General features: G+C 35.8%; 2 protein-coding genes across 10 annotated transcripts in view; one reads left to right on the top strand and one right to left on the bottom strand.

Annotated features, from left to right (window-relative positions):
- Window positions 1-2,072: 2,072 nt before the first annotated feature.
- On the top strand, window positions 2,073-6,500 carry LOC131163578 (probable inactive purple acid phosphatase 27). Its single transcript, XM_058120170.1, has 13 exons — window positions 2,073-2,434; window positions 2,560-2,647; window positions 3,270-3,539; window positions 3,700-3,805; window positions 3,991-4,105; window positions 4,175-4,307; window positions 4,518-4,705; window positions 4,797-4,983; window positions 5,061-5,128; window positions 5,260-5,359; window positions 5,529-5,720; window positions 5,802-5,882; window positions 6,234-6,500. The coding sequence occupies exons 1-13, from the start codon at window positions 2,073-2,075 to the stop codon at window positions 6,297-6,299; spliced, it is 1,956 nt and encodes a 651-aa protein (XP_057976153.1). The 3' UTR covers window positions 6,300-6,500.
- A 972-nt stretch (window positions 6,501-7,472) lies between these two features.
- LOC131164897 (crossover junction endonuclease MUS81) overlaps window positions 7,473-25,304 on the bottom strand; it is a 34,804-nt gene continuing 16,972 nt past the window's right edge. For 2 of the 9 annotated variants that reach the window (XM_058122431.1, XM_058122430.1), the window contains exons 10-15: window positions 21,594-21,651; window positions 21,093-21,251; window positions 16,627-16,706; window positions 9,628-9,865; window positions 8,877-8,963; window positions 7,473-8,032 (exon numbers count right to left, since the gene is read on the bottom strand). In XM_058122431.1, coding sequence (XP_057978414.1) covers window positions 7,928-8,032; window positions 8,877-8,963; window positions 9,628-9,865; window positions 16,627-16,706; window positions 21,093-21,251; window positions 21,594-21,651 — 727 coding nt within the window. In that variant the 3' untranslated portion in view covers window positions 7,473-7,927. Of the gene's footprint in view, window positions 9,005-9,627; window positions 9,866-16,626; window positions 16,707-21,092; window positions 21,252-21,593; window positions 21,652-25,304 lie in introns of all 9 variants that reach the window. The other 7 variants (XR_009139372.1, XR_009139373.1, XR_009139374.1 and 4 more) reach the window with 7 other exon arrangements.

A 25,304-nucleotide genomic window follows, 5' to 3' on the forward strand; every position in this document is an offset into this window, starting at 1 on the left:
TTAATTGTCATTAGTGTGAAAAATAGTTGTGAAAAATAGTTTTTATTTTTTAAAAAAAAATTAAAATGCGAACTGATTTTTCAATTTCTAAATTTGTATTAAAAAGGTAGAAAATAAAAGATCTATTTAGTTGCAAAAAATAATATTTTTTATTTTTTTCTAAATTTTCAAATAATTACAAAATCACAATAATTTTTTTCGAATTTTCTAAACTTATATAAGAAATTAAAATACTAGAAATCAAATAAAAAAATATTTTCCAACTTTCTTATACAAATTTAAAAATTAAAAAAACTAGATTCTATTGGTAACAATTTGAAAATTTGGAAAAGGAAAATAAAACAACAACTCATAAATTAACAGTTCCAAAATTATTTATTATTTTCCAATTTTTTTTATAAGCATGTCTCAAAACTGGAAACTATACTAATTTTTTTGTAATTCTTTTGACAGCAAAAAAAATAAATAAAATTATTTTTCACAACCAATTAAATAGGCCTTAGGTCTAATGAAAAGTCAGGAACTTTAAACTATGGTTTTAAAATTTTGTTAATCTCTTTTGAGTTATGGTGAAAAGATATGAACTTGCATTAAGATTTTGAAAATCTCATAGACCTCTCTTGATATTTGGAAAAAAAAAAAAAAAAATGAACTTCTGCGATACTTGACAAAAAGATAAGTTGGGACAAATAAATCTCGATATCTTTTTGCACTAAACATTAACTTGCATAGGAGAACAAGACGTGGTAAAGATTACTTGCCATTGTGACCTCTTTCTTTTGGGTTGAAAATAGTACCTTCAATTTGGTTTGATATCTAAGCTTTCATAAAACAAGAGGCAAATCTACCTAATATTCATTTTGATAATTTCGAGTTTTGTAATCGAGTTATATATATGTCTAACACTTAAATTATATTTTACCTTTTCTTTTCAAAAATCGGAACAATAATTTTTACTACAATCTTAGTTAGCTCATGTTTGTCAGTGTTTTGATACAAAATTCAACTCAGCCTCAATAAGGCCAATACTAATTACTTGGGAGAAAAAAGATTAAGAGGTCCTTGGCAGCCTCTAAGGACCCTATTCGACAATCAAGTCAATGTTTGATTTGTATCAGAATCTGGATTTTAGACTTGAGAAACGTACCTACTCTCTATCCAAAAAAAGATAAATATTTATAAGATTTTTGGAACCCTTACTTGAAAACATACCATTTAATTAACAGCTATATATCACACAATATGATTCAAGACTTATTTTATACCTCAAAAATTCTTTTTTTTTTTTAAATCTTCTTTTTGGTCACGAGATCAAACAAAAGCCACTTTTAGTCATTTTTACTTAATTATTTGACCCGTTCCTTAAAATTGCATCTACTAGTCAACAATTTGTACACTTAATAAAATCATTTAGTCATATGCATGCATGTCTCATGTGTATGCCACTTGATGACTAATCCTCTAATAAGAATGTGATCACGTGATTTCCTACCCAAACATGGTCTTAATAATTGATAAATCTTTTTTTTATAAAATTTTATTTCAATACAAAGGATTTTGTAATTTAATACTACTCATCGAAGCTACATAGTTAATATTTATTAAACCCAATTTGCCATTAATTACTCAATCCGTCAATCCCGAACGCGTACTCCACCGCCTCCCCACTAATGAAAAGTAATTAGGGAATCATGGGGCCAAGTACAAATAAGTCTAAAAGCAAGGGCACCAGAGCAAAATGTGGCCCAAAAGCTGAAAAAATACAAAACAACGGTTAGTTATCTCTAAGCACATAACTGCATAACCAACGAAATCTTCATCAGCAACACCAAACCCCCACGCAATAAACGCCTACACATCCCTCCCAATGTTCCCTCTCTGTCGGATCCAATCCAATTTTCTTGCTCTCCAAACAACTCTCTCTCTCTCTCCCTGCCACACCCAAAATGTCTCAAAATGGCATGTTAGAAGCAATGGCAGGCTATGCTTTATAAATTACGAGAACCCAATTGAGAAAATGGTGTGCTTCGCCTAACTGTTAAAGCGACCACAAATTTTCAGTCCTTCCAAACATGAATTTTCCCTCTTTCCTCTCGGAATGCTTCTCTGCCTCTTGGGTTTTTGGAATTTTAGTTCTCTGTTTTCTCAGTTTCGTCACGGGTTCTTCTTCTTTTTCTTTGTCTTCTCCTTCTTCTTATCCTCCCGTGGTCATGGACATCGCAGCTGAGTTTCATAATTACACCGCGATATCGGAGTTTCGGATGATGAACAGAAGACACTTGATGCACTGTCTGGATCCAAATAAGTTTATTCTAATCAATGTAAGTTCCAATGCTACCATTGGTGATGAAGAATTTATCACAGTTAATGTCAGCGGAATTTTAAGGCCTGAAGAGGGGGATTGGATTGCTATGATCACTCCTTCAAATTCCAGGTAAGAATTCAAAAGACCCACATGAAAATTTCAGTTCTTTAATAATTTTTTGGGCTGTCTTGAATGCTATTTTTTGTTTTTAATTCCCCTTCTCAATTTTTTCTGTGTTAAATAAATGTTTGCAGGGTATCAGCTTGTCCTCTTGATCGTTTAATGTATGCGCAGACGGGTGATCTCAGTAAACTTCCTCTTCTCTGTCACTACCCTGTTAAGGTGAACACAAATGCATAAATTCTTCCATTCCCAATTTTCCCAACTCAGCTAATGGACAACAATTCACATTAATCGTTTGTCGGGGTTTGAATTTTTGGAAACGGTGTCATCTATCACGCTGTCACTAGGCCAGGAAGAAGCTTAGAAAGGGGCTTAATGGTCTAATGCTGGGTGACAACGGCGGTCCTCGTCATTAGAGAGAGACTGAAAGCCTTTTATTGAATGAAATGGACAAGTGAAAAGTCGAACTAGAAGCGTTGACCGCTTGCTAGCATCACACTTTTTGGAGAAAAAGGAGGATGCTTGAGCAATTCAGACCATACTTTTTAATGGGCTTGGTATAATTTTAGGAAAATTGAGAAAGAGGAAATTTATGGAGGAAGAGAAGCAGTATGGGAAATTTTACAGTTACTTGCTAGTGCAGTGAGGAGCACAATGGGAAATGTTTCATATGGAGAAATCGCTCATTTTAAAATTCTAAATTGAATAATCATCCTAGCCTCATTACTTAATCTCAAAAGCATCATAACCTCCTCATCCCATTCCGAGTTTGTAAGAAAAGTATCATCTTCTTTTCTAAAATTAGTAGTACTTAATCAAGAAACTTTTCTTTTTTTGGCAGGCACAGTTTTTGTCTAATGATCCAGAGTATCTTGGCTGCAATAAGAAGGAATGTAAGAGTTACAATGCAGAAGGTCAATGTGAGATCTCGACCTGCAGCAGTTCCTTATCATTCCATGTCATCAACATCAGAACCGACATTCAATTTGTGCTTTTCGCTGGTGGGTTTGAAACTCCTTGCATTTTGAAAATTTCGAATAATCTGAGTTTCTCCAATCCGAGAAAGCCATTGTACGGACACCTCTCAAGCATAGATTCGACTGGAACATCGGTAAGCAGCCATTATAATGCCAACTATTTGGTTCTAAGAAACCTTAAGTGCAGTAGAGGTTTAGCGAATTTTTTGAAACTAAAGAAAAAAAAAAAAAATGTTACTCCAAGGGGGCTGTGAGTTTCACACACTACCTGATATGATTGTTGATGGTTTACAGATAAGATTGACGTGGGTAAGCGGAGATCAAGCACCTCAACAAGTTCAATATGGAGGCAAATCGCAAACATCACAAGTTTCTACATTCTCGCAGCAGGATATGTGCAGTGAGTACCCACCCATTGCATAATTCATTCTTATGTTTTCACTGCATTTAGTCCCTATCTCTAACAAGTGTTTGGTACAAAAGAATTGAATTTGTCACTTTATTTCTTCGTAAGAATCAAAACATTTGTGCTCTTGTGATATGCTAAAATGCTTAGAATTTGTTTAACTGTTGGAAATTGAATAGCTTCTCCCATACCAAGTCCTGCCCACGAGTTTGGTTGGCATGACCCGGGATATATTCATTCAGCAGTAATGACAGGCCTTCAACCTTCAAGCACCTTCTCCTACAGATATGGAAGGTAAAAGCACTTCACTTTTTCTAACAACCCAAATTCTGAGAACCAACGCATGACCACCTTACCATGCAGTGATTCTGTTGGATGGAGTGATCAAATCCAATTCCGGACTCCACCTGCCGCAGGATCGGATAAACTTAAATTTCTCGCGTTTGGTGACATGGGAAAGGCTCCTCTTGATGCTTCTCTCGAACACTACATTCAGGTAAGACATATTTACTATATGCTGCTATTCGAAAGCCGCACTATATACATATTTGGGCAACAAGAGTTTTCTTACCTTCTAAAACAAGTTTCTTTTATGTCCCAACATGATGAAAAATGTCACAAAATCTTTTGTAAGTACTTTTTTTTCTCTTTTGGGTCATACTAGATATGAATATATGAGTAATTTACAACTTTTTGAAACGATCAGCCAGGATCGGTCGCAGTGGCCAAAGCCATGGCTGATGAAGTTGCTTCTGGTGATGTAGACTCCATCTTCCACATTGGAGACATAAGTTACGCCACTGGTTTTTTGGTAGAATGGGATTACTTCCTCTATCAGATCTTCCCCGCTGCTTCTCGAGTTTCTTACATGACAGCAATTGGAAACCATGAGAGGTAAAAACTAGTTCCTCATAACCTTAAAGGCTGAAGTACATGATGAGAATCAACCACGAATTAGCTAGCTTGCGTGCTCAAAAACTTTCAGGGACTATGTAGACTCAGGGTCAAAGTACATCACTCCTGACTCAGGCGGGGAATGTGGAGTGCCTTATGAAACTTATTTTCAGATGCCAACACCAGCCCAGGATAAGCCATGGTACTCCATTGAACAAGCAAGTGTTCACTTCACAGTAATTTCAACTGAGCACAGCTGGTTTGAAGATTCAGAACAGGTAAGATGAAACATTTTCTTCTATTTTAACTCTTTAATATTCAAGCCAATGTCCAACTTTTTCTGGTTTCATTCCAGTATGAATGGATGAAGAAAGACATGGCCTCAGTTAATCGATCGGTAACCCCTTGGTTAATTTTCACTGGGTAAGTTGAAAACTCGATTTACACTTCTGCCTTTGATGATGTGGAATTCTCGCAAGAATAAAACTGAAGAGGGAGATATAGAGAGAGAGAGAAATTGTAGCTAAGATCGTTTTAACTCGTGCAAACTGCAGACACAGGCCCATGTACAGTTCATGCACATTTGGACCCCTGCCTGGCGGTGTGGATCGCGAGTTTGTAGGGGCTGTAGAGCCATTACTACTGACCAACAAGGTCAGATCCTCTTGCAAGCTCAAAACAGCCTTCAAATGTGCTCTTTCTGTGTTAATTTCTTTCACAAATGTTGACAACTAGCTAAAAAAACATGAATTAGGCCTAGCAAAATTTTGGGGACATGAGTTAGCTTGGTTAAATCTTTTTCTTCTTTTTGGTGGGTGCACAGGTTGATCTTGTTCTGTTTGGCCATGTTCATAACTACGAGAGAACCTGCGAGGTTTATCAAAGTCAATGCCGTGGTATGCCTACGAAAGATGCAGATGGTATGGATGTATATGACAACAGCAACTACACTGCTCCAGTTCAAGCAGTCATTGGAATGGCTGGCTTCACCTTAGACAAGTTCCCCGAAAACAATGTAAGAAACATCGATCATATCTCTGAAACTAACCCCCCATTTGGTTTGCGGATTGAAACTAATGTTTTGTCGAATGAACAGACGGAGAGTTGGAGTTTGTCAAGGGTTTCGGAATATGGATATGTAAGAATTATTGCGACAAGGGATGAACTGACGTCAGAGGTCAGTTGGCAAAAATTATAGCCCTTCTTTGAATGAAAAGGGAGAGAAATTTAAACTCATTTCTTATCTTGCAAAAGGAAGAATACACGCATACCTCAATTTGTCACTTCTATTGTTTCAAAAATTGCAAAAGGCAAAACACAGTAATTCCTTCAGAAACTTATAGAGAAAATGTAAACATCCAAAAGAACGAGTCGTAAAATCGCATTCCTTGCAAGCTAAAAGCTGTTTTGACTTTCTTAGCAGCTTGTAATACCTAGATATACACAGTTTTACCGTTTCAATTTGAGGGTGATAAAGATTTGATAGATTAAATTTGTCTTAACCCATTTTTGCTCGTTGTGCATGCAGTTCGTGAACGCGAATTCGAGAGAAGTAGAGGACAGCTTCCGCATCATCAAAAAGCAAGCTTCTTAACTATACAGACAAACAGAGAGAGAGAGAGAGAGAGAGAGAGAGAGAGAGAGAGAGAGAGGGAGAGAGTGAAATCAAATTAGAAAGTAGGAATTGTATGGGGCGATAGAAGGCAGAGCTAGATCTTTGAGAGGGTGTAGGAGCTGTGGACATGCATTCATTCTTCTTCCCTTGTGGTATGCTTTTCTAATTAAATTTAGCAGAAATCTATGATGTTCTACATTCAATACAGTAAGAAATTGGAATGGATGAGCTCTGCATCTTCCAATTTTTGTTATGCAGTTCTCCATCAGGCCTTCACAGATTTTTTTTTTTTTTTTTTTTTTTCCAATTTGCATGTATGTTTTTCTTAAAAAAAAAAAGGCGTGGGGGGAGGGAATGGGTTCCTGTTGGGAGCTGTTTCTATTTTTATTGCTTTGCCTCGAACAAAAAAGGTAAGTTGTCTTGCTTTTGTCATTAACTTTCACAAAAATTGAAAATAAGAATTTCAAACTTTTCAAATGTTGTGCTCTTGCTATTGTATTTTTGAATTTGTGGATAAAATAATTTTCATTTTATACGTAACTTTTAATTTTAATTAAATTAAAATGATTATATGAATTTAAAATATAATAAATAAAAATAGTCATAAATTTTCTAAAAATTTGAAACAATTTAAAATCATTCAAAAAAATCTTTTTTTTTTACCATCATTCATTTGTCATGCACAATAAAACTATTCTTCAAATACTAAGATGTGAATTTAAAATTACAGTATAAATAATAATTATTATAAGTAAAATTTATTTTTTGTTTATAATATTTACTAATTTATATTCATTTCTATTTTTATTACATTAATCATTTTTTTCATTGCTTTTAGATTCAAGAACAAAAAATAAACACTAAATCTATTAAGTCATTAATTTGCTTTAGTTTTAGACAACAATAACTAAACATCTTGCTAGTTTTTATTTTTTTGATGTTCTAGTTTTGCTTCTAATTTTCAGTTTTTGTTTCTAGTTTTCTCTCCCATAATTTTTTACAGTAATGCCGGCCTCATAATTTCAGAGATATAGTTGCAAATAATCTTATGACTCAATAAAATAATACTTTTGGACAGGAAAATTTTCCAGTAAAATGATTTAAAAACTCAAGTGAATGCCTAGAGGACACTTCTTCAATCATGAATCAAAGTTCAAGTCAATATTTATTTTCATTTATTCGCGTTCTAAACAAATACAAGGACACCATTCGGTGGTGTATGATAGAATACCAGCAGTACATCTTCTGTTGCAAACTACAAAATCAAGCTTACCATAAGGCACAAAAAGGCTCTATGCCCAGGTGGTGCAATACAGAAAAATGAAAAAGTTGCAGTGGCTACTCATGGCTGCTCAGACTTAATATGCAACAGATGCTGCTAGTGATCAGATCACTATAAAATTAGTACAGAAATGCTCCCAAATGCCCTATTCATCATTCAGACGAACTGTACAAGTTTCATATCCTAGCATGGCACTGCATCTTCTTTGCTTTTTGTACAATAGCAGTTCAGGAAGCAAACAGCTTCTTTGCCTTTTTCGGTGCATCAAGCTTCATGATCCACAAAATGCTAGCTTCATTAATAGACAAACAAAAGACGCTGAAAGTCAACTGCCCCAAACTAGTTGGAAGATGTTCCTGCTAGCAACTGCATTGATTATGTTGTTACTCTGCCTCCTGAGCATCTCCTCTTGTGCACAAATGTCACCCTCCTTTTCAAAAGATCATTGAAATTACCAAGTGAGGGAAAACCTTTGATACAAGTCATCAGTAATTGCTTCCCCTGATTACTGAAAAAGAATAACTGAATTGAAAATAATATTGCATTAAGGACCAAACTACTTGAGGCTACAAAACAAAACACCACAAATTGTTGACCTCTGTATTGGGTGCTCAAGCTGGCAAACAGCATCACAACTCCTCACCAGAGCACTTGCTCAAATTTAAGTCTTGCATACATGTAAAAGACAATTCTGCGTGTGCAGGCATTATGCAGTGTCCACTAATGTACTCCAGGCTATCAATGTACTATATAGCATCTATACATCCAATAGAAATTAATGAGCTTAGGAAAATATAAATTTCAGGGGGGAAAGAGAGGCTTGTACCCACAATATAGGAGTTGTTGCACCAATATATATAGTTCATCTTCCATCCCAATGTTAAATTTCTTCTTGATTTCTGGATAGCTCTATATGGTCTTCTTTTTCCCATGAATTTTCACAATTTTTAAAAAATCAAATAATACTTTTATTTGCACAGCATAATTAATGAATCTGCAATGGACCAGAATCAATGATCCATTTTCTTTCAAAGACTAGTAAGGCTAGGTCTCATAAAAAAATAAAGAATCCAAACTTAATAAAGGCATCTTTGCAAGTAAAACAATGCTTTTTTTTTTTTTTTCACAAATACTTCCAAAACTACTAAAAAGGCCCAAGCCTTAATGCTTTGAAGCTCCTAAAACTAAACGCCTTGGAGCTTACCTTTCACATTATGTCTTTACCTTTTAAATCAATGCTTCCAACAGAAGTATAAAAAGGGAACAAGACTTACGAGAAGAGAGTATGCACGAGCAAGAGACAACAATGTTGGGTACACATTTAGAACAGCAATGGCAATTTCCTCCGTGACCTGTGGGACCTGCGTTTGAGAATAGCAGGGTCACTCCAAGGACAGTTTTCCTGATTGCATAAATAATACCAAGTTATTTTCAAACCCAAAAACAAAACACATGCTTGAAGCTTCAATGTATCCACGCTGAATTTGGATAGTTTTCTTTTGAAACTTGCGAATCCAGTAGATGAAGTAGAAAAACCTATTCCAATATAGATCAAAATCTAGGAGAACTTGTCTTCAAGTGCACCAAGGTTTTACTTTTGGTTTTTGCATGGCTGGCGGGGTGGGTGGGGGGCAGCTATCACAATTTTATTTCATAAATAGCCAAAAAATAATTGAAAAATGAGTATACATTTCAGAAGGTCACCATCTCAGCCCAAACCAGGACCACTCCCCACCCAGCTTTTTAAAGCTGTATTTTCATGGCTCACATGTTTTTTACTGTACAAATATTATTTGTCATGAATGGTACATAAACATGCAAACAATCTCCATTAAACCAGTCTCAATGTATAGTAGTTTCCATATATTTAAAGTTTTAAATATATAGCCATAAATCATTCTGCACTATTGGTCAATTATAGCCATTAATAATCTTCGATACATTATATAGGCATATGCCATTTGGCAACAGTATGATTAATAACTAGGGGTGGTGGCTTTCCCATCTTGCAAGTTGAGTTAATACCTGCATGAGTTGGGTGGCAAATACATCACTGACTGTGATCTTTTCCAGGTGTTGGCACCTCTTAATAAATTCATCAAAAGAAGGACAGACCCCAGCACTTTTAGAGATATCCTCAGGCAGCAGTGATTTATAACATTGTGCGATTGCTTGAGTAAGATACCCATACTTTCTCAGTGTATCCCCCAAACCACTTGTTCTCTGCACATCAAATCCCTCCAGAATCTCTGTAGTAAAGCAACTGCACATCATATCATGATACTTCAATAAGATAATAAAAAGTCTAAAGTGGAGTATAAAAGAAATCCAACGTACTTGGGCAGACACAGCAAGTACAATGACAAAATTTCTACACTAAATACCCCATATTACCTAAAAAAAAAATTTGAAAAACAAAATTCAACCATCATCTGGATGGTAGGCTCCTTTCCAAAAATTAGACTATTGTTCTTGTATTCTTGATACTTAAGGGGAGTATTCTTGCAAACCTTCTTTTGAGCATTTAACCAATTAAAACTTGTCTTTCCCATTTCATAGATCCATTTGGAAAGCTGTAGTCCCTTCTAAGATTAAGGCTTTTATTTGGCTGGTCGTTCTTAATAGAGTTAACACAAACAATCTGTTGCAGAGTAGGAGGCCTTTAAAGGCTTTATCACCAGATGTTTGTTCTCTTTGTTTTCAAAATTCCGAATCTGCATCTCACCTTTTCCTTCATTGCATTTCTTCTAGGGTGTGGAGCAATTTTTTTTTTTGGCTTACACAGAGGTAATTGGCTGTGCCCAGACTCTGGAGTTGGTGGAAGATTTTTTAGCTATCCCTTTTTCAGGTTTTGGAAATGGTAAAAAACCTCAGGACTTACTCAGTTTTGCTTTGGGGCAAGATTCAGTATTTGGCTCCATAGTGGATTTTGCAGCTGGGTATTTCAAAGGATTTTCATTTTCTGATTTACAGTGCAATTTGTTGACTGCGGGTGTTTTGGTTTATTTAGATTTTGTTTTTTCTTTCTTGTATCCTTTGAGAAGGATTTCTTATGCTCCTTGTTTTACTTCTTAATAAAATCATCCTTTTCAATTAAAAATAAAAATCAATCATCATTAACAACATAGCAAAATCCTAGTGACTCAGTACAAGGGGTCTACAAAGATTACCAAAAAACTAAAAACCGACCCAAAACCAAACCATTTCACTACTCGGTTCAGTTTTTCGATTATGGTTTTGGGTTTTGGCTTTTGGATTTTAAAAAATTGGTTTTCAATTTCAGTTTCAAGAGCAAACCCAACCCAAAAACCCAAAATATAGCTATATTATTTAAATTAATATTAAACTAATCATACTCTTATCAAAAGTAAACTGTAAACAATTACAGTACATAATATTTTTCATTTGATGTTTTATATATTTTTAAATTTGTTAAAAGTTATTCAGTCTTTTTTCCTGGAGGTACATTTGACAGAAATTAGGGTGAATAGGTGTTTTATAAAAGAGCAAGAAGCTCTGCCCTCTCCTCCTAACCAATGTCAGACAAAAAAATTCATAAAAGAACACCATCCTCACTTGCTACAGCAGTCTCCTACTGCATGCTGTGCATTTCAATGCACTTGAGCTGTCTTGATGTTCCACATAGTTTATCTTCTGAGTGGAAACCTTTTCCCTTTCCTATAAAAAAGGCTTTCCCCTTACCTTCTTATGCAAGCAAAACTGGGCTATAAGAATGTGAAGTGGGCCCTTTTGTGTGTTAACAATAACCTTCTATTTCAATGCCACTGCTTGTAGACTTGGACCAAATAAAGGAGTAGAGATGTTGGCTCATTCACAAAGTCCAAAGGTTGTACTCATTTTTCCTTTAAAACAGTGAAAATGTTTTTAAAACTGATATTTAACCAAACTAACCAATAGTTTGGTTTTTATTGAACCAGTGGTTATTTGTTCCAGTTTGGTTTCCGTTTGTAGATTTTCAAACCTATTAATTCGGTTCATTCATCATTTTTAGCAAAAACTGAACCAGACTGAACCAAGTACACCCCTACTCAGTACCAGCAATAACTCAAGCACTAAAACGGGAAACTAGAAGCAAACAACCAAGCAACCTCCATCCATGCAGTGACAACCAGTATCACAGCTTATTTCTGCAATCATAAGCCCCCCAGAGTACTCCTTTTTGCTTCTGAGAATAGATAATAAAAAAGGAAAATAAATCTTATATATATAATTTAAGCATCTGCATCACCAATCAGTACACATATTAGTCATTCTGAGTGACTTGTGAAATAGTCATTGCACACAGTCAGCACCCCTTCATCAGTTTCTAATGACCATCGTACACAGGCTACATGTAGGACTTCAAACTCTGAATTCCCTTCATCCAACAGGCAACAACTGGGTAGTCTGATACCACTTAATCGCCATCACCTCCATTCAGCTTAAGCAAATATAAGAATAACAATCACCACCAAACCCCAAGTCCCCACTAAGTAGCGTTGGCTACATTAAATATCTTCCTCCTTGCCCTCCAACTGCCAATAACATTATGATGGAGGACTGGAAATGGAGAGCTTTAGATGCTAATATTGTAGCTATAGCTTTAGAAATTAGGATTTTAAATTTAGTTTTCTGGTTATTTTCGAAGTTTAGATCATCTGGGGTTATTTTATGTATTTTAAGTACTTTGGGTTATTTGGTTTGCTGTTGTTGTTGTTCTAGTTGTGATTTGCGTGTCTCAGTACTTCATTTGCGCATCGTATTAAACAGTTAATGACTTGAATTCAGAACTAGCACTGGCTCTCTCTCTCTCTCTCTCTCTCTCTCTCTCTCTCTCTCTCTCTCCTCTTTTTTCTTCTTCTTTTTCACCTCTATTTCTCTCCTTATTTCCTCCTGGACCCCTTAAGCTCATGGTTATTAAAATCACGATTCGGATCGTAGAATTGTATAATTCTGCGATCCCGATACACCCAAATGATCCAAGTCACAACTGTTGGCTTTATGGGGGCCAGCAGTCAACCCTGTCCGCAATAGAGCAGGGGCCCAAGGATCGCATTGGCTTGGCGGGCCAAGCCCGCGGAACCCCTGCTTGGAACTGGTGCAGCCCCTCATGTCCACCAGACACTTAGTGCGGGGCTCTGCGCAGCCGTTTAAAGGTATTGGTTGCGCCCCTTCTAACACCAATTAGTTTTAGAAGAATCAGTAGCGCTGATCCTAACAAGTGGTATCAGAGCGAGATCGCGGGTTCGGGCGCCCCAGGGTAGCTGCTGGGGGGGAGATTGTTGGCTTTATGGGAGCCAGCAGTCAACCCTGTCCGCAATAGGGCAGGGGCCCAAGGATTGCATTGGCTTGGCGGGCCAAGCCCACAGCACTCCTGCTTGGAACTGGTGCAGCCCCTCATGTCCACCCGACGTGCGGGACTCTGCGCTGCCATTTAAAGGTATTGGTTGTGCCCCTTCTAGCACCAATTGGTTTTAGAAGAACCGGTAGCGCTGATCCTGACAACAAAAAAAATCAAAATCAAGTAAAATTGTAGAATCGTAAGTAGAATCAAAAAAATCCTACTATGTTACCTGGATTGGGATATTTTTTTTCCCTTTTTGGGCTTCAATGTCGCCCAATGCATGTTTTTATTTGCCCACAGACCCCAAAAGGTTTATTTTTGGTCCAAAGTCTTCTAAAACTGGGGCAAAATGGTTCCCAGCCTCCCATCAATGAACAGATTAAACAGAATCTGCACCTGACTTCCCTGGAATTTGACACCTCAGTCCTCCACTAATTGAAATTCAGCAACACAGCACCTGAATTTCTCTCCTGTTCAACAATATGGTGACTGGTGTTTGATCAACAGCAGCTAGCAGTCTTGCTGTTTGATCAACAGTTCTTTGGTGTTCAACAACCAGAGCTCCTGGGGTTCGACAAAAAATCAATCCTCAGTCCTCAGTCCTCTTCCTTCTTTGGTGTTCAACAAGAACACGCCAGTCCTCTTCAACAAAGATTTCTTGTTTGATCAGCAGTAGCCAAGAAGAGAGCCAAGCCAGCAGGCCCAGCAGAGCTGCAGAGGTATGCTTTGAAACAGATTTTTTGCGTCTTGAAAAGACTCAATAGTGAGCACTGTTTTTCTCCTTCTTCTTCTCTTTCTCTTGCTCTTCTTCTTTTTCTTCTTTTTATTGCTTGAAATTTTTACTGTATTTTAACTTATTATACTTACTAAGTTACAAACCAAGTTTTAGTCTTAAGACTTGTCATAAAGTTCCACATATATGATTTTTTAATATTTATTTTACATTGAGAGTAGAATCTTACGATTCTCAATCCAATTCTATGATTCGATCCTGCAGACCCCTCCACCGATTCCATTTAGAATCCCGATTCTAACAACCTTGCTTAAGCTGTTTCTTCTTTTTCCTCTTCTTCTCTCTGACTCTCTTGTTTCTGTTAGAGTCCTACATTCAATTTGGTACCAGAGTAACTTTGATCCATATTGACAATTTCCCACCGCACAATACCACACAAACTAGAACAAAGTCACTTCCATTCAATCGTCATTGCTGTAATCCAGACGAAGCATTCAAGGATCAGAACTCACAGAAAAACCCCCAGAAACTACAGCACTGTTCATAACCCCAGAACAGCTAGAAATTATAGTCACCAAATCACTGCCCTTGATTTTGAGTGCCTCTTTTAAAGCATCATTTCGTGATACATCTATCACCACTAAAAACAGAATCCCCAGAAATAGGGCTGCAAAGGGCTCGGATCGACAAAAAAAAAAAAGAGACGCTCGGTTTCGACTCAGTTCAAGCTCCAAAGTTCAGGCTTGAGCTCAGCTTGACATTCAAATTATTGGCTTGAGCTCAGCTTGGTTTCAAAGTAAACCGAAAGCCAAATCAAATTAAACCCAAGTTCAAACCAGTTTTAAAGTTAAATATAAAATTAATAACTATACTCAAGCCAACCAATGGGCTTAAGGATTTAAGCCCAGTAGACCAGCATGGAAGTAGACCCACAAAGGAGGGAGTGGAAGCCCTGTAATAAGTGGATGAGCATACGTTCAAGCCTGGATTTTATAAGCAATAGGGGGGCTGACTCTCTGTTGCATTTCCGATCTGGGACAAGTATTGGTCTCCAAGAATGCAACTCTTTACCTCTCTTCCCCACTTTTAAGTTTTCAACTCAGTTTCATTTTCCAGATCCCACATCCCACACCGGAAGAGGAATGTTTTAAGGGTCTTTTTTTTCCAATATATGCCAAGTTCCAATTCAATTGATTATTATTAATGTATTTGTCTATCATTTTTTTCAAATTTGTATAGGAAAGTAGTAGCTAAATTAGAAACTTAAATAAAATATTTTAAAACTATTGACACTTAAATCAAGCTCTAATCGAGCCTTTTCACAAGCCGAAACAAGAGCCTATATGTGTTCAAGCATGGCTCATTTATTAAAAAATTGGGCTTGGGAATTGCTCATTTGAATAATAAACAAGCCTGAATGAGCTCTCACCAAGCTGAGCTTCCCAGACGCTCATGGTGGCTTGGTTCATTTGCAACCCTACCCAAAAAGGCCATCCCCAGAAATTTCATCGTTGTCCGACCACCAAAGAACTTCCATGAGCTGGCCAAACATTTCCAGCAGTTGGTCCTCCAAAATCCCTGACTTCCTGGCATTTTCTTCTCATACAGCTACCACCTCTGGAATCACCGCCCCTCGATGCACCACCTTCCGGAAAAGCATTGCCAGATGACCACGTGCACATGCCCTAACACAACTATGATATGCATGTGAAAAATTGAATCTAGCCACGATAACTTGGATTTCCTGCACAATATTTTGAAGATAACTTGAAGAAACTCCGTTTCTAGATCTAGTCACATATTTCCGGAGAAAAATTCAGTTCTGTCAACATACCATTAACATTTTGGAGTAAGAACCTGTATTGCCAGGCCCAATTTCAGGTTTATTAGTGGAGAGAAATTGAACAGATATATTTGAAGAAACCCTTAAGACTAAAATGTCAGCATAAGGAACTTTTCATAACATTGCAAGAACTTACACTAATTGGACTCCACAAAAATTGATTCAGTGTTGCTCACCTTATAGGTACTCATTTGAATTTTCTTTGGCCCAGATTTGCTTTTGAGTTGATTCCACATATCTAGATCCCACCTAGTCAGCAATTCTCAACAATTGATAAAATATAGGTGCCCTTCTAATTGTGATTGTTGTTAAAGTCCTCAATTTTTTTAGGATTACTCCGATGTGGACAATTATTCTAATTGGAGTGGATTGTGCTACCACTAGAGAATCTACTTTGCTACATCAAAATTACTTGGTTTGGTAAAGCAATATTGGCAAATTTTGAAAGGGACAAAAAATTGTCTTGGAGAACCACATGTTACCTTTTGCTAAAAAATGAGATATATTTTAAGAGATATCAAATATGCCCTGCATTCTTTTCTTATAGGAATCAAATAGAGGACCGTAATCTTAAGCAACTTTCTTCTAGTGTCACTGATTACTACCTTGAATTTTAGAGATCTCTTTTTCTTCTTCCTCCTCCCTTCTTCTGTCCTCTCCTCTATTGCTCTCCTCCTTTCGCTTTCCCTGCTTCTGTTTCCATTCTACATCACATTAACTAGCTTGTTCTTCCTCACTGGCGCTGAGTACTGGTATGCCATTTGATCTATAAAGCAAGTGCCCAAAACATCTTATCGGCCCGTCTCTTATCTTACAGCCTACAAGAGCTACACCTAACTAACCACAAAATAATTATTTCCTAAAACACATTATTCGATTACTAAGGTCACTCTTTATAAGATATTGTAAACTATATATTGTGTGCAGTTTAAATTGGAGCAAGAAATTATAACTATAGCAACAAAAACAATCAACAGTGCCCATGATATGCATAATTCATTTTCCTATAACACAAAAATTGACATTTCTTATTCACAAATCACAATACAAAATCAACTACAATCAAGAACAATATTAGGGAATCTAAAAGATAGAAAAGCTTACGCAGTTTTGATGCTTTCAGCAGCCTCAGAATAATTTGGATCACCTTCCACCAAATATATCAGCTTCTTTAGTCCACATCTCTTAGGACATGCAATTCAATTTGAAAAAAAGGAGTCAGGATGACATTAATATACCACATCTACCAGCTGAACTTGACTTTGTGAAGAAAGAAGAGTCAAATTAATAGGAGAAGAAGAAAACGACGATGATAAACAGCAGCAATCAAAATGCTAAATGTGTAATGAAAAACAAAGGCAGGTTCTCCATGAAAGAAAGCATGCTAAGTTCTTCCACCAAGGAAAGAACTTGGAAGATGCTTGCATGCATTCTGTTTTGAAAGGCAGGACAGCTCGCAACACGCACAAAACACAATTTTCTCCAGTAATCAAAGAGAGAACTACAACAGCAGCTAAGCCTTTATCCCAAATATCAGATGCTGGCTATAGGAATCAATTTCTGCATTCAGATCAATCGAAGGATGTCCCTTCTGTGAAAATTAAATGGAGGGGGAGAAAACTAAAGCATAAATTCTTACACCAATGTGGTTACAAACACAAATATCTGTCAATTAATATTTTTCTTTCAATTACATTTCAAAAAATGGTGCATGCAACGATGCTTTGACTGTTACAAGTTAAATTCTCACACCATTGCAACACAATGCCATCTAAAACATCCAGATGAAGGATTTATCTTCCAGTTCTTCAAGCACTGCTACAACGTTACAGCAGAATCAGTAAGTGAACCATATTACACCTTCAAAGCCTCTAGGAGAAATAGACAAAACTTTCCACTGACTCTAGACAAACCCACTCCCCAGCAAACAATTATTTCTGGACACCCAAAAGAAAGGAAAAAAAAAAAAAAAACACACGCACAAACAAACAAACAACTACAACTACTACGAAAAAAAGAAATGGCAGCTCGGCTCAGAGCTACCAAAACATTAAGAATACACTTCCAGAAATAACGCCTTACAGGCCTCCTATTTTCCAAATAAATGCCTTAACCATAAAGAAAGCAAAGAAACAATTCTTCTTTGTTCACTACACTGGTTAAGTGTAAAAATTTTTGCACTTTAGTGGTATCCCTGGAACCAATTCTTCTTTTTCTTTCTCAAGTGGTGAAACAATACAAGAAGCAAAATCAAATGTTTTATTTCATCAAATTTGAGAGTTTTTTACATTTTCCAGTGAAAAAAATACAGAAAGCCAATATTAGCAGTTAGGACATACTTTTCAAAATTTTTTGGATAGAACTGTGCTAAAAAGAAGGGATTCAAATATTTTAACACAAATCAAAGACCAAATGAACCCACTGGACAATGGTTGCATCTAGACCCCTGAGTGACAGTCCTAGAATATATTACTTGATAAGCCACTAGATAAATATTGCCATTGCAATTTTTTGGACATGATACAAAAGCAAAGAATTTAATACTTAAATAGAAACCTAGCAGCCGAGGAAAAAAAACTACAGATGAAGCAATGGTTTGAAATTAGCCAAAGTATTTCTCGAATCAAATTCAGATTGGCTGCTTGAATCCAATTGTGTTCAAATTTGAGGGAAAAAAAATTAATTTGTAGAACAGTAAAATTCAGGAAATTTCAGATGCAGAAATTGAGAAAACAAAATTCTATAACAATTTCATAATCATTTTTCAAGGTAAAATTTTGAGATTCAGAAAAGGGTTGAAATCTTAAGGTAAAATTCTTAGCAAAAACACAAAAAGGCATAAAATTTATGGGTAAGGTGAGGCATAAATTTTATGCATAAAATTCTTCAAAAAATACAAAAAAGGATAAAAATCCAAACAAGAGCCATACAAATTTTGTTAAAAATTATTTAAATTGTAGAAAAAAAAAATTTATCAAAAAATCCAAAAAACTGTAAAAAAAATTTATAAAAAAAATAAAGGAAATTTATAAATAAATTCAAGTTGAAATTTTTTTCAAAAAAACAAAACTACTCCTTTTAATAGCCAATCATGCTCATTGAGCCTAATTTTTACCCCAATATCTATGCTTATATCTTTTGATATCCATAAAATTTGTGATTGCTTTTATCGGTCACCATTTCCAGAAGTGAGGTGAGGAAATCTTAATACTTGACCAAGATACCAGATGTCATGAGACTCAATATTAAATTTGGAAGGAAATTTTGAAATCATATGGAGCTTAATTTAAGGTCATTTCTAGTTATGCTTAAGATAATTTAAGGATGATTAGGAATAGTTCATGGAACACTTATGTTGGGGGTGCTAGTACCTTCTTCTCCCATAGTTATACTCCCAAACTCGACTCTATCTGAGTAGACTAAGACCTATCTCATTAATGGACCAAGCTTAGCCTAGTATTCATTTTAAATGGTAGTACTTAGGTGACCTAACCACAGCGTGGACAATAAAAGTTAGTGCAAACTCCATTGAACCATGATATGGACCCATATATCACATTTATTTCCTAGCCACTTAGTCAAGGCATAGTTCATTTCCTCCCTTCTTCCCAAAGACCAATTCAAATGTTGCAACTCGTGACGCTATGTAGGATCTTAATTTTAATAAACTTGACCATACCAAATACAAGGGAGAACATGCAAAGATCACATGAACTGAGGCCAGGATATCCTAGAACAAAGGCTCTTATATCACATTAGATCACCAAGTATCCCATATGCCTAAGGGATAAAGAATTAGACACAATAATGTAGATCAAGTTATTCAACAAAATAAAGTAATTTCTCCTGAATTGAGGCTTTATTAGAATGCTTCCCTCTATTTATTTTGCTGCTTCTCCTTTTCATATCAAGAACAAAGTTAATACATATAATGTAAACCTTTACCTAATTTTTCTGTAAAGAAAATATGTTAGCATGCGAAATTCTACTTTTATTAGCACAACCACTACAACAGTGCAGGAATGTGTAACTGCATAACAACTTGCAGCTTTAAGATAGAAGGGCATTTTTGTAACTTAGATTGATCCATATCAGCTCAAGGTGGATAATTGATTAAACAGAATACAGAATAATAAGTCCTTCTATTTTCCCCCCTTCCTCCTATTTTTTGCCTTTTTTTCTGATTTCCTCCATTTTCTTTAAACCCAAAGAACCCACACTGAAAAATGAAACTTGACCTATTCAAGGATAAAATCTATCTGAAACTCAAGCCCCAAAAGTGCGTTCCCAACCTTACAAAGGTCAAAGTAAGCAGTCACAACATGAAACTGAGCCTACATGAAATTTCCCTATAATCAATGGAACAACTTACTCCAAACAGAAATCCACCACATGAAGAGGGCTGCAAGTAACGATATATCAAAGTGTAATGCAAACAACAGATGCTATTCTTGTTTCAATCTATGGTTTTTAAATCCATACCGGACCGGCCAGTTCGACCACCCGGTTCAACCAGAACCAGTCACCAAGTTGGTCCAGTCACCATGCCTGTCTGATCAGCATTCTGAAACCGGAAATGAGGCGAACTGGTGTTGACCCCGCATGAACTGGTCTGAACCGGGATTGAAAGCCAGTCAACCAGGCTTCTCACTTAAAAAGAGAAAAATTGCTGGACCTCCTTTCATGAGGCGCCCCTTCCTTACCACCAGGCTAGATTTTTATGTCTTTTAATAGATTAAGATATACATATATATATCATATAAAACTAGAAAGATACATCATCGTGCACTCATATAAATATTAATGAAAATTAATTATAATAACAATATAATAATAAGTTTTAAGAATATTTTCAAAAAAATAAGAAAACAAATACAAATTTTATTTCGATAGTTGCTAGCAATTATTTTACTGGTAACTAGCTTATAAGTGACTTTAATTAATCTTTTATAAAATATTTATATCAGATTGGTGTGACATTATTTTTCTAATATATAGATTATATAAATATATATAAATAAATATATTATAATGTGAAGCTTACTTCACCGGTATAACCAACTGTTTAACCCACCAGTCCAATCAGTCTGACTGACCACGTGGTTTCACCGGGTCAGCCACTGGTCCAGGTTTTAAAACCCTGTTTCAATTTGATATAATGAGATGTTTCATTATTAATTAAAACTTAACAACTGAATCATACTTTGAATGCATTAGAAGTGTGGAATCCCACAACACATATATTATTATTAACCCCCTCCCCCCCCCCCCCCCCCACCACCAAAAAAAAAAGAAAAAGAAAAGAAATATGATTCAAGTTTCAACATTATTTTTCACTAAAATTATACATATTCTCTAAAGTAATCAACTGAACGTCAGACAAAAATAAAGTTAAAACACATTACAAGAAAATAAAGTATGAATGCTCCATGCATGGTACAATAAAAATAGCAGTTTAAAGAACGCTGCAGCTAAGGCAACAAAATCAATTTTACAGCTGACACTTGAATCTTAATCTGATATCATTAACTCAAGCAAGACAAACAGTTTAGTTCTTAAAGGATCAATACCAGAAGCCTCAGTTTCTGATCCTTGTAGCGATTGTCTCTGATGGAAAGGCGCAAATCTTCGACTTTCTTCCTCTCAACAATAAAATCAAGAACATATTCACTTTCAAGATATTTATGACGAGCAATCCAAATTCCATCTCCAACTGGTAGCCATCTAACCTGAGGAAGGGCCCATGAAGTTACAATCTATTAGAGGATGTTCCATTTCCATTTGGGATTGCCATAAGGTGAAACAAAGATGCATCTTTTACTCCAACCCATAACACCAGTAGCCAACAAAAAATTATTATTATTATTATTATTATTATTATAGGTCAAAACTCAGAAGAAAAAAACAAAAAAAATAAAAAAATAAAAAAGCCAGTCCCCAATGATTACATTATTTGAGTGCAGTCCATGACATATAGGAAGAAACCAACCCAAAAAACAGTACCTGTATTTCATCGCTATGCCTAGAAATTTCAGGAAGATACAACAAATAGAAGACTCAAAAGAGCTCACCTCTATTCGAATTTTGAATTGAGAGCGAATATTCTCAATAATTTTTCTAGATTTAGACCTGAAAAACATCAGATATTACACAAAAACTGTCAGACAAAACAGGCCCCAACAAGGTCAATCAAATGAAAAAAGAATAACATTTTACAATGATATGCCTCAAAAGTGATAGCAAAATCCACTAAAATTAAAGAAACTTGTAAGAAGAAGCTTCCAACTTCCATGTATTTTATTCATGTAGGAAAATGATAACAAAAATTACAAATATTTTTAAGCACACATCATAACAAAGTTTATTTACATTTAAGCTGAGTGCCACTACTCTACCTTTGCTCCTGTAAAATTAATAGAGGACAAAAGCTGCCACACAGAAATGGAGCAAACAAATCCCAACCATCAGTGTAAAATTCCAGAAAAGCAATATTTCACATAGATTATGCTCTACCAAGCTAAAAATAGGCTAACTTTTTACCATCAGACTATCACTTTGGCTAGAAAAACAATCGAATTTGCTGATCATCTCAGGCTTTCTAATTCTTGAAGAGTTTTGATGGGAATCGGACTGTGAAGAAAGAGGACAAGAGGAAGAAAGGATGAGAAGGGTACCAAAAACACATTCAAACCAAATTCATTAATCTCAAACCCTCCTAAATCCTAGTATCATGATTATTTACAGAAGTTGCAATTAGATTCTTATATTTTTTCAAAAAAAAAAAAATTTATTGCATTAGAGAAAGTATACAAAAAGGAGTGCAAGAAATCCTCCTTATAAGAGATAAGAACCAAAAAGAAAAAAACATAAAAACCACTAAAACAAAATTGCCTTCCAATCATGCTGAACATCAGAACAAAGCAGCCCTTTGAAACAACCAGCTGCAAAATCCCGAAGGCTATAACTAAAAATAATCCCTAAACTAATCCTAATTAAAACCTAATAGGCTTAGCTCAAATCCACTTTTTCAAATTAGGCCTCCAAATTAGCTCAAGCCTGCCCAACCAAATTGTTGCCATCCACCCTGCATCAGTTCTTCCCTACTGAGAAAAAATTCAGTCCCAAATTTTGAAGTGCAAAAGCATCAAAAACACAAAGCACCAAACTCCTGAAACTGGATGCTCTGCTGAGGCCACAAAACATGTCCATTTGGCAGCAAGAAAGAAACAAGTAGGCTTAGTGTGTTGCTGGCAACAGGAATATTTACAGGAAGTACAAACTCAATAAATGGAATGCAGATATTCTGACCTGGTTCAGATGTAACATTGTCGGCTATCTCGGCAGTAGAATCTACAATCCTTTGTTCTTCTTCTGTATCATCAATGTGGTTGGGAAAATTCATCACATCAATCACAAGACCATTGGCTTCAGTAACCTCCTATGTGATTTCTTTATTTTTTTCGGACTTTACAACTGCATCATCCATTTCAGTTTTGGACAGTGCAACAAAACTGATTCACAAATCAAGTTGCACTTGTTCTTCTTGAAGCATTCTTTCCTTCATACGCAGAACAGACAAGAGAATACGATAATGAGATTAGAGAGGAGGACAGAGAACTCCATACTCAGGGCCTACCGAAGTCAAATCAATTAAACACACAATTTCACCAAGAATTGTGGTCTTCAATCTCACATTTGTTTCCCCAGAATGGAACCCATTGGGATACTCGAGAATTTCAAATTTTTAGCTCTAATACCAATGATGGGGAATGGGCCACAAAGAAAGAGGAAAAGAAGAAGGAAGAAAGAGAGGGATACAAAAAAATGCTCAAACTGAGTTCATTAACCTCAAAACTTCCTAAACCCTATTACATGACATCATGATCACTTGTGAAAATAAGACTTACAAAAATCATGACTGAACCCTTGCATTAAATTTTCTAAGAATCTCTAATTAAAAATAACCCCCTTACCAATAGTAATTAAAACCTAATGGGCTTAGCTCAAATCTGCTTCTTCAAATTAGGCCTCTAAATTGGCGCGAGCCTGTCCAACCAAATTGTTGCCATCCATCCTACATCAGGTTTTATCTAAAAGATTTGCATGTTTCAAACACCACACTTGTTAGGGGAATGTTTGTCCGATATAGCCCATAGCCAAGAATCAACAAATTTGACTGCATTATTCACAAAATTTTTCATTCTTTTTAAATCTGGCAACAAGATAATCTACACAAGCACAAATTTCACTTTTTATAGGCTCAAAAATTCTTTCACAAAAATGATCTATCTTTTCCTGTTTTGTGGTTTTGTAAATGAAAAAATTGAGTTTGGTCTCCTCTCCAACTATCATTCCAGTAGGTAGTATTTTATTGGCCCAAGCATGCACTTGTTGAAGGAATATAACCTAATTTTGGAGTTGTTAATGTTTACATAACTCGATGGTACAAGAATGTTACTAACTCATTGTGTCAACAGACAGAAATGATTCTGTTGTAAAGTTAGAGATTGAGGCGAGGAGAAGAAAAGAAGAGAAGGGAAGAAAAGAAGAAGAAAGAAAGAGAAAGGAGGAGGCGGAAGTATCCTGTAGTTAAGTTCAGCTCCAAGTTGCCATTTTATAAATTAATAATAAAAAATCTTGAAAGACAAAAATACCTCTATTTACACCGCATAATTACTAAAATAGCCTATTTCCTCCAGCGCTCCCCCTCAATCTGGAGGTAACACCTAACCCCAGCTTGTTACAACCATTAGACAAGGTAGGCTTAAATAAAGCCTTCATGAAACATCGGCTAACTAATATATAGATTTCACAAATGGAGTCCTAACAACCTTCAACACAGCATCCCTCACAAAATGACAATCAACTTCAATGTGCTTTGTCCTCTTATGAAACACCAGGTTGCTAGCAATATAAATGACATATCTATGGGCTTCTTAACCAAGAAGCCCATCTCTAACATAAGAGACTTCAACCACATAAGCTCACTCATAGTATAAGCCATAGCTTGGTATTCTGCTTCAGCACTATATCTAGCTAACAAGTTTGCTTCTTTCTACGCCATGTAACAAGATTATCTCGCACAAATGTACACTATCCAGTAACAGACCTTCAATCATCGATTGAGCCAACCCAATCTGCACCAGAGTCTCCCAAGATTTCACAATTTCTATTTTCATTTATAAATCAAACCTCCACCAAAAGAGCCTTTGAGATACCTTTTAGAATCCTTCAAAGAGCATTCAAGTATGGTTGTTTGGGATTTTCCATAAACTGACTCACCACCTGCACAGCAAAGGATATGTCAGGTCTAGTAACAGCCAGGTAGATCAACTTGCCAACTGTCTCTACCGACATTTATCTTCAAATTTCGTCCAACATCCTTAGACAGCTTCACATTGTGATCCATGGAGTATCAATCGGTTTAGCTCCCAACATTAGGAGTGTACAAAAATTACCAAATCAGACCAAAGCCGAACTGTTTAGCATTTTGGTTTGGTTTCTCAGCCTCAGTTTTCACTTTCGGTTTTAGTTTTATAAAAAAATCGATTTTTGGTTTCAGTTTCAGTTTGACAGTAAAACCAAACCAAAAAAGTCAAAAAACAGATAATTTATATATTTATTTTTAATTCTCTACATTTTTAATGAATTGTTATTAAAATTTCAAATATTATTTTATAAAAATTGTCATTATATATATATATATATATGTCTAAGAGAATTGACTGTTGAGACAGATGGAAGATAAAGAGGAAGAGGATGGGAGGGAAGTGTTTTATACA

Source organism: Malania oleifera, chromosome 9 (genome assembly GCF_029873635.1).
Source record: "Malania oleifera isolate guangnan ecotype guangnan chromosome 9, ASM2987363v1, whole genome shotgun sequence".
In the NCBI taxonomy this organism is placed as follows: domain Eukaryota; kingdom Viridiplantae; phylum Streptophyta; class Magnoliopsida; order Santalales; family Ximeniaceae; genus Malania; species Malania oleifera.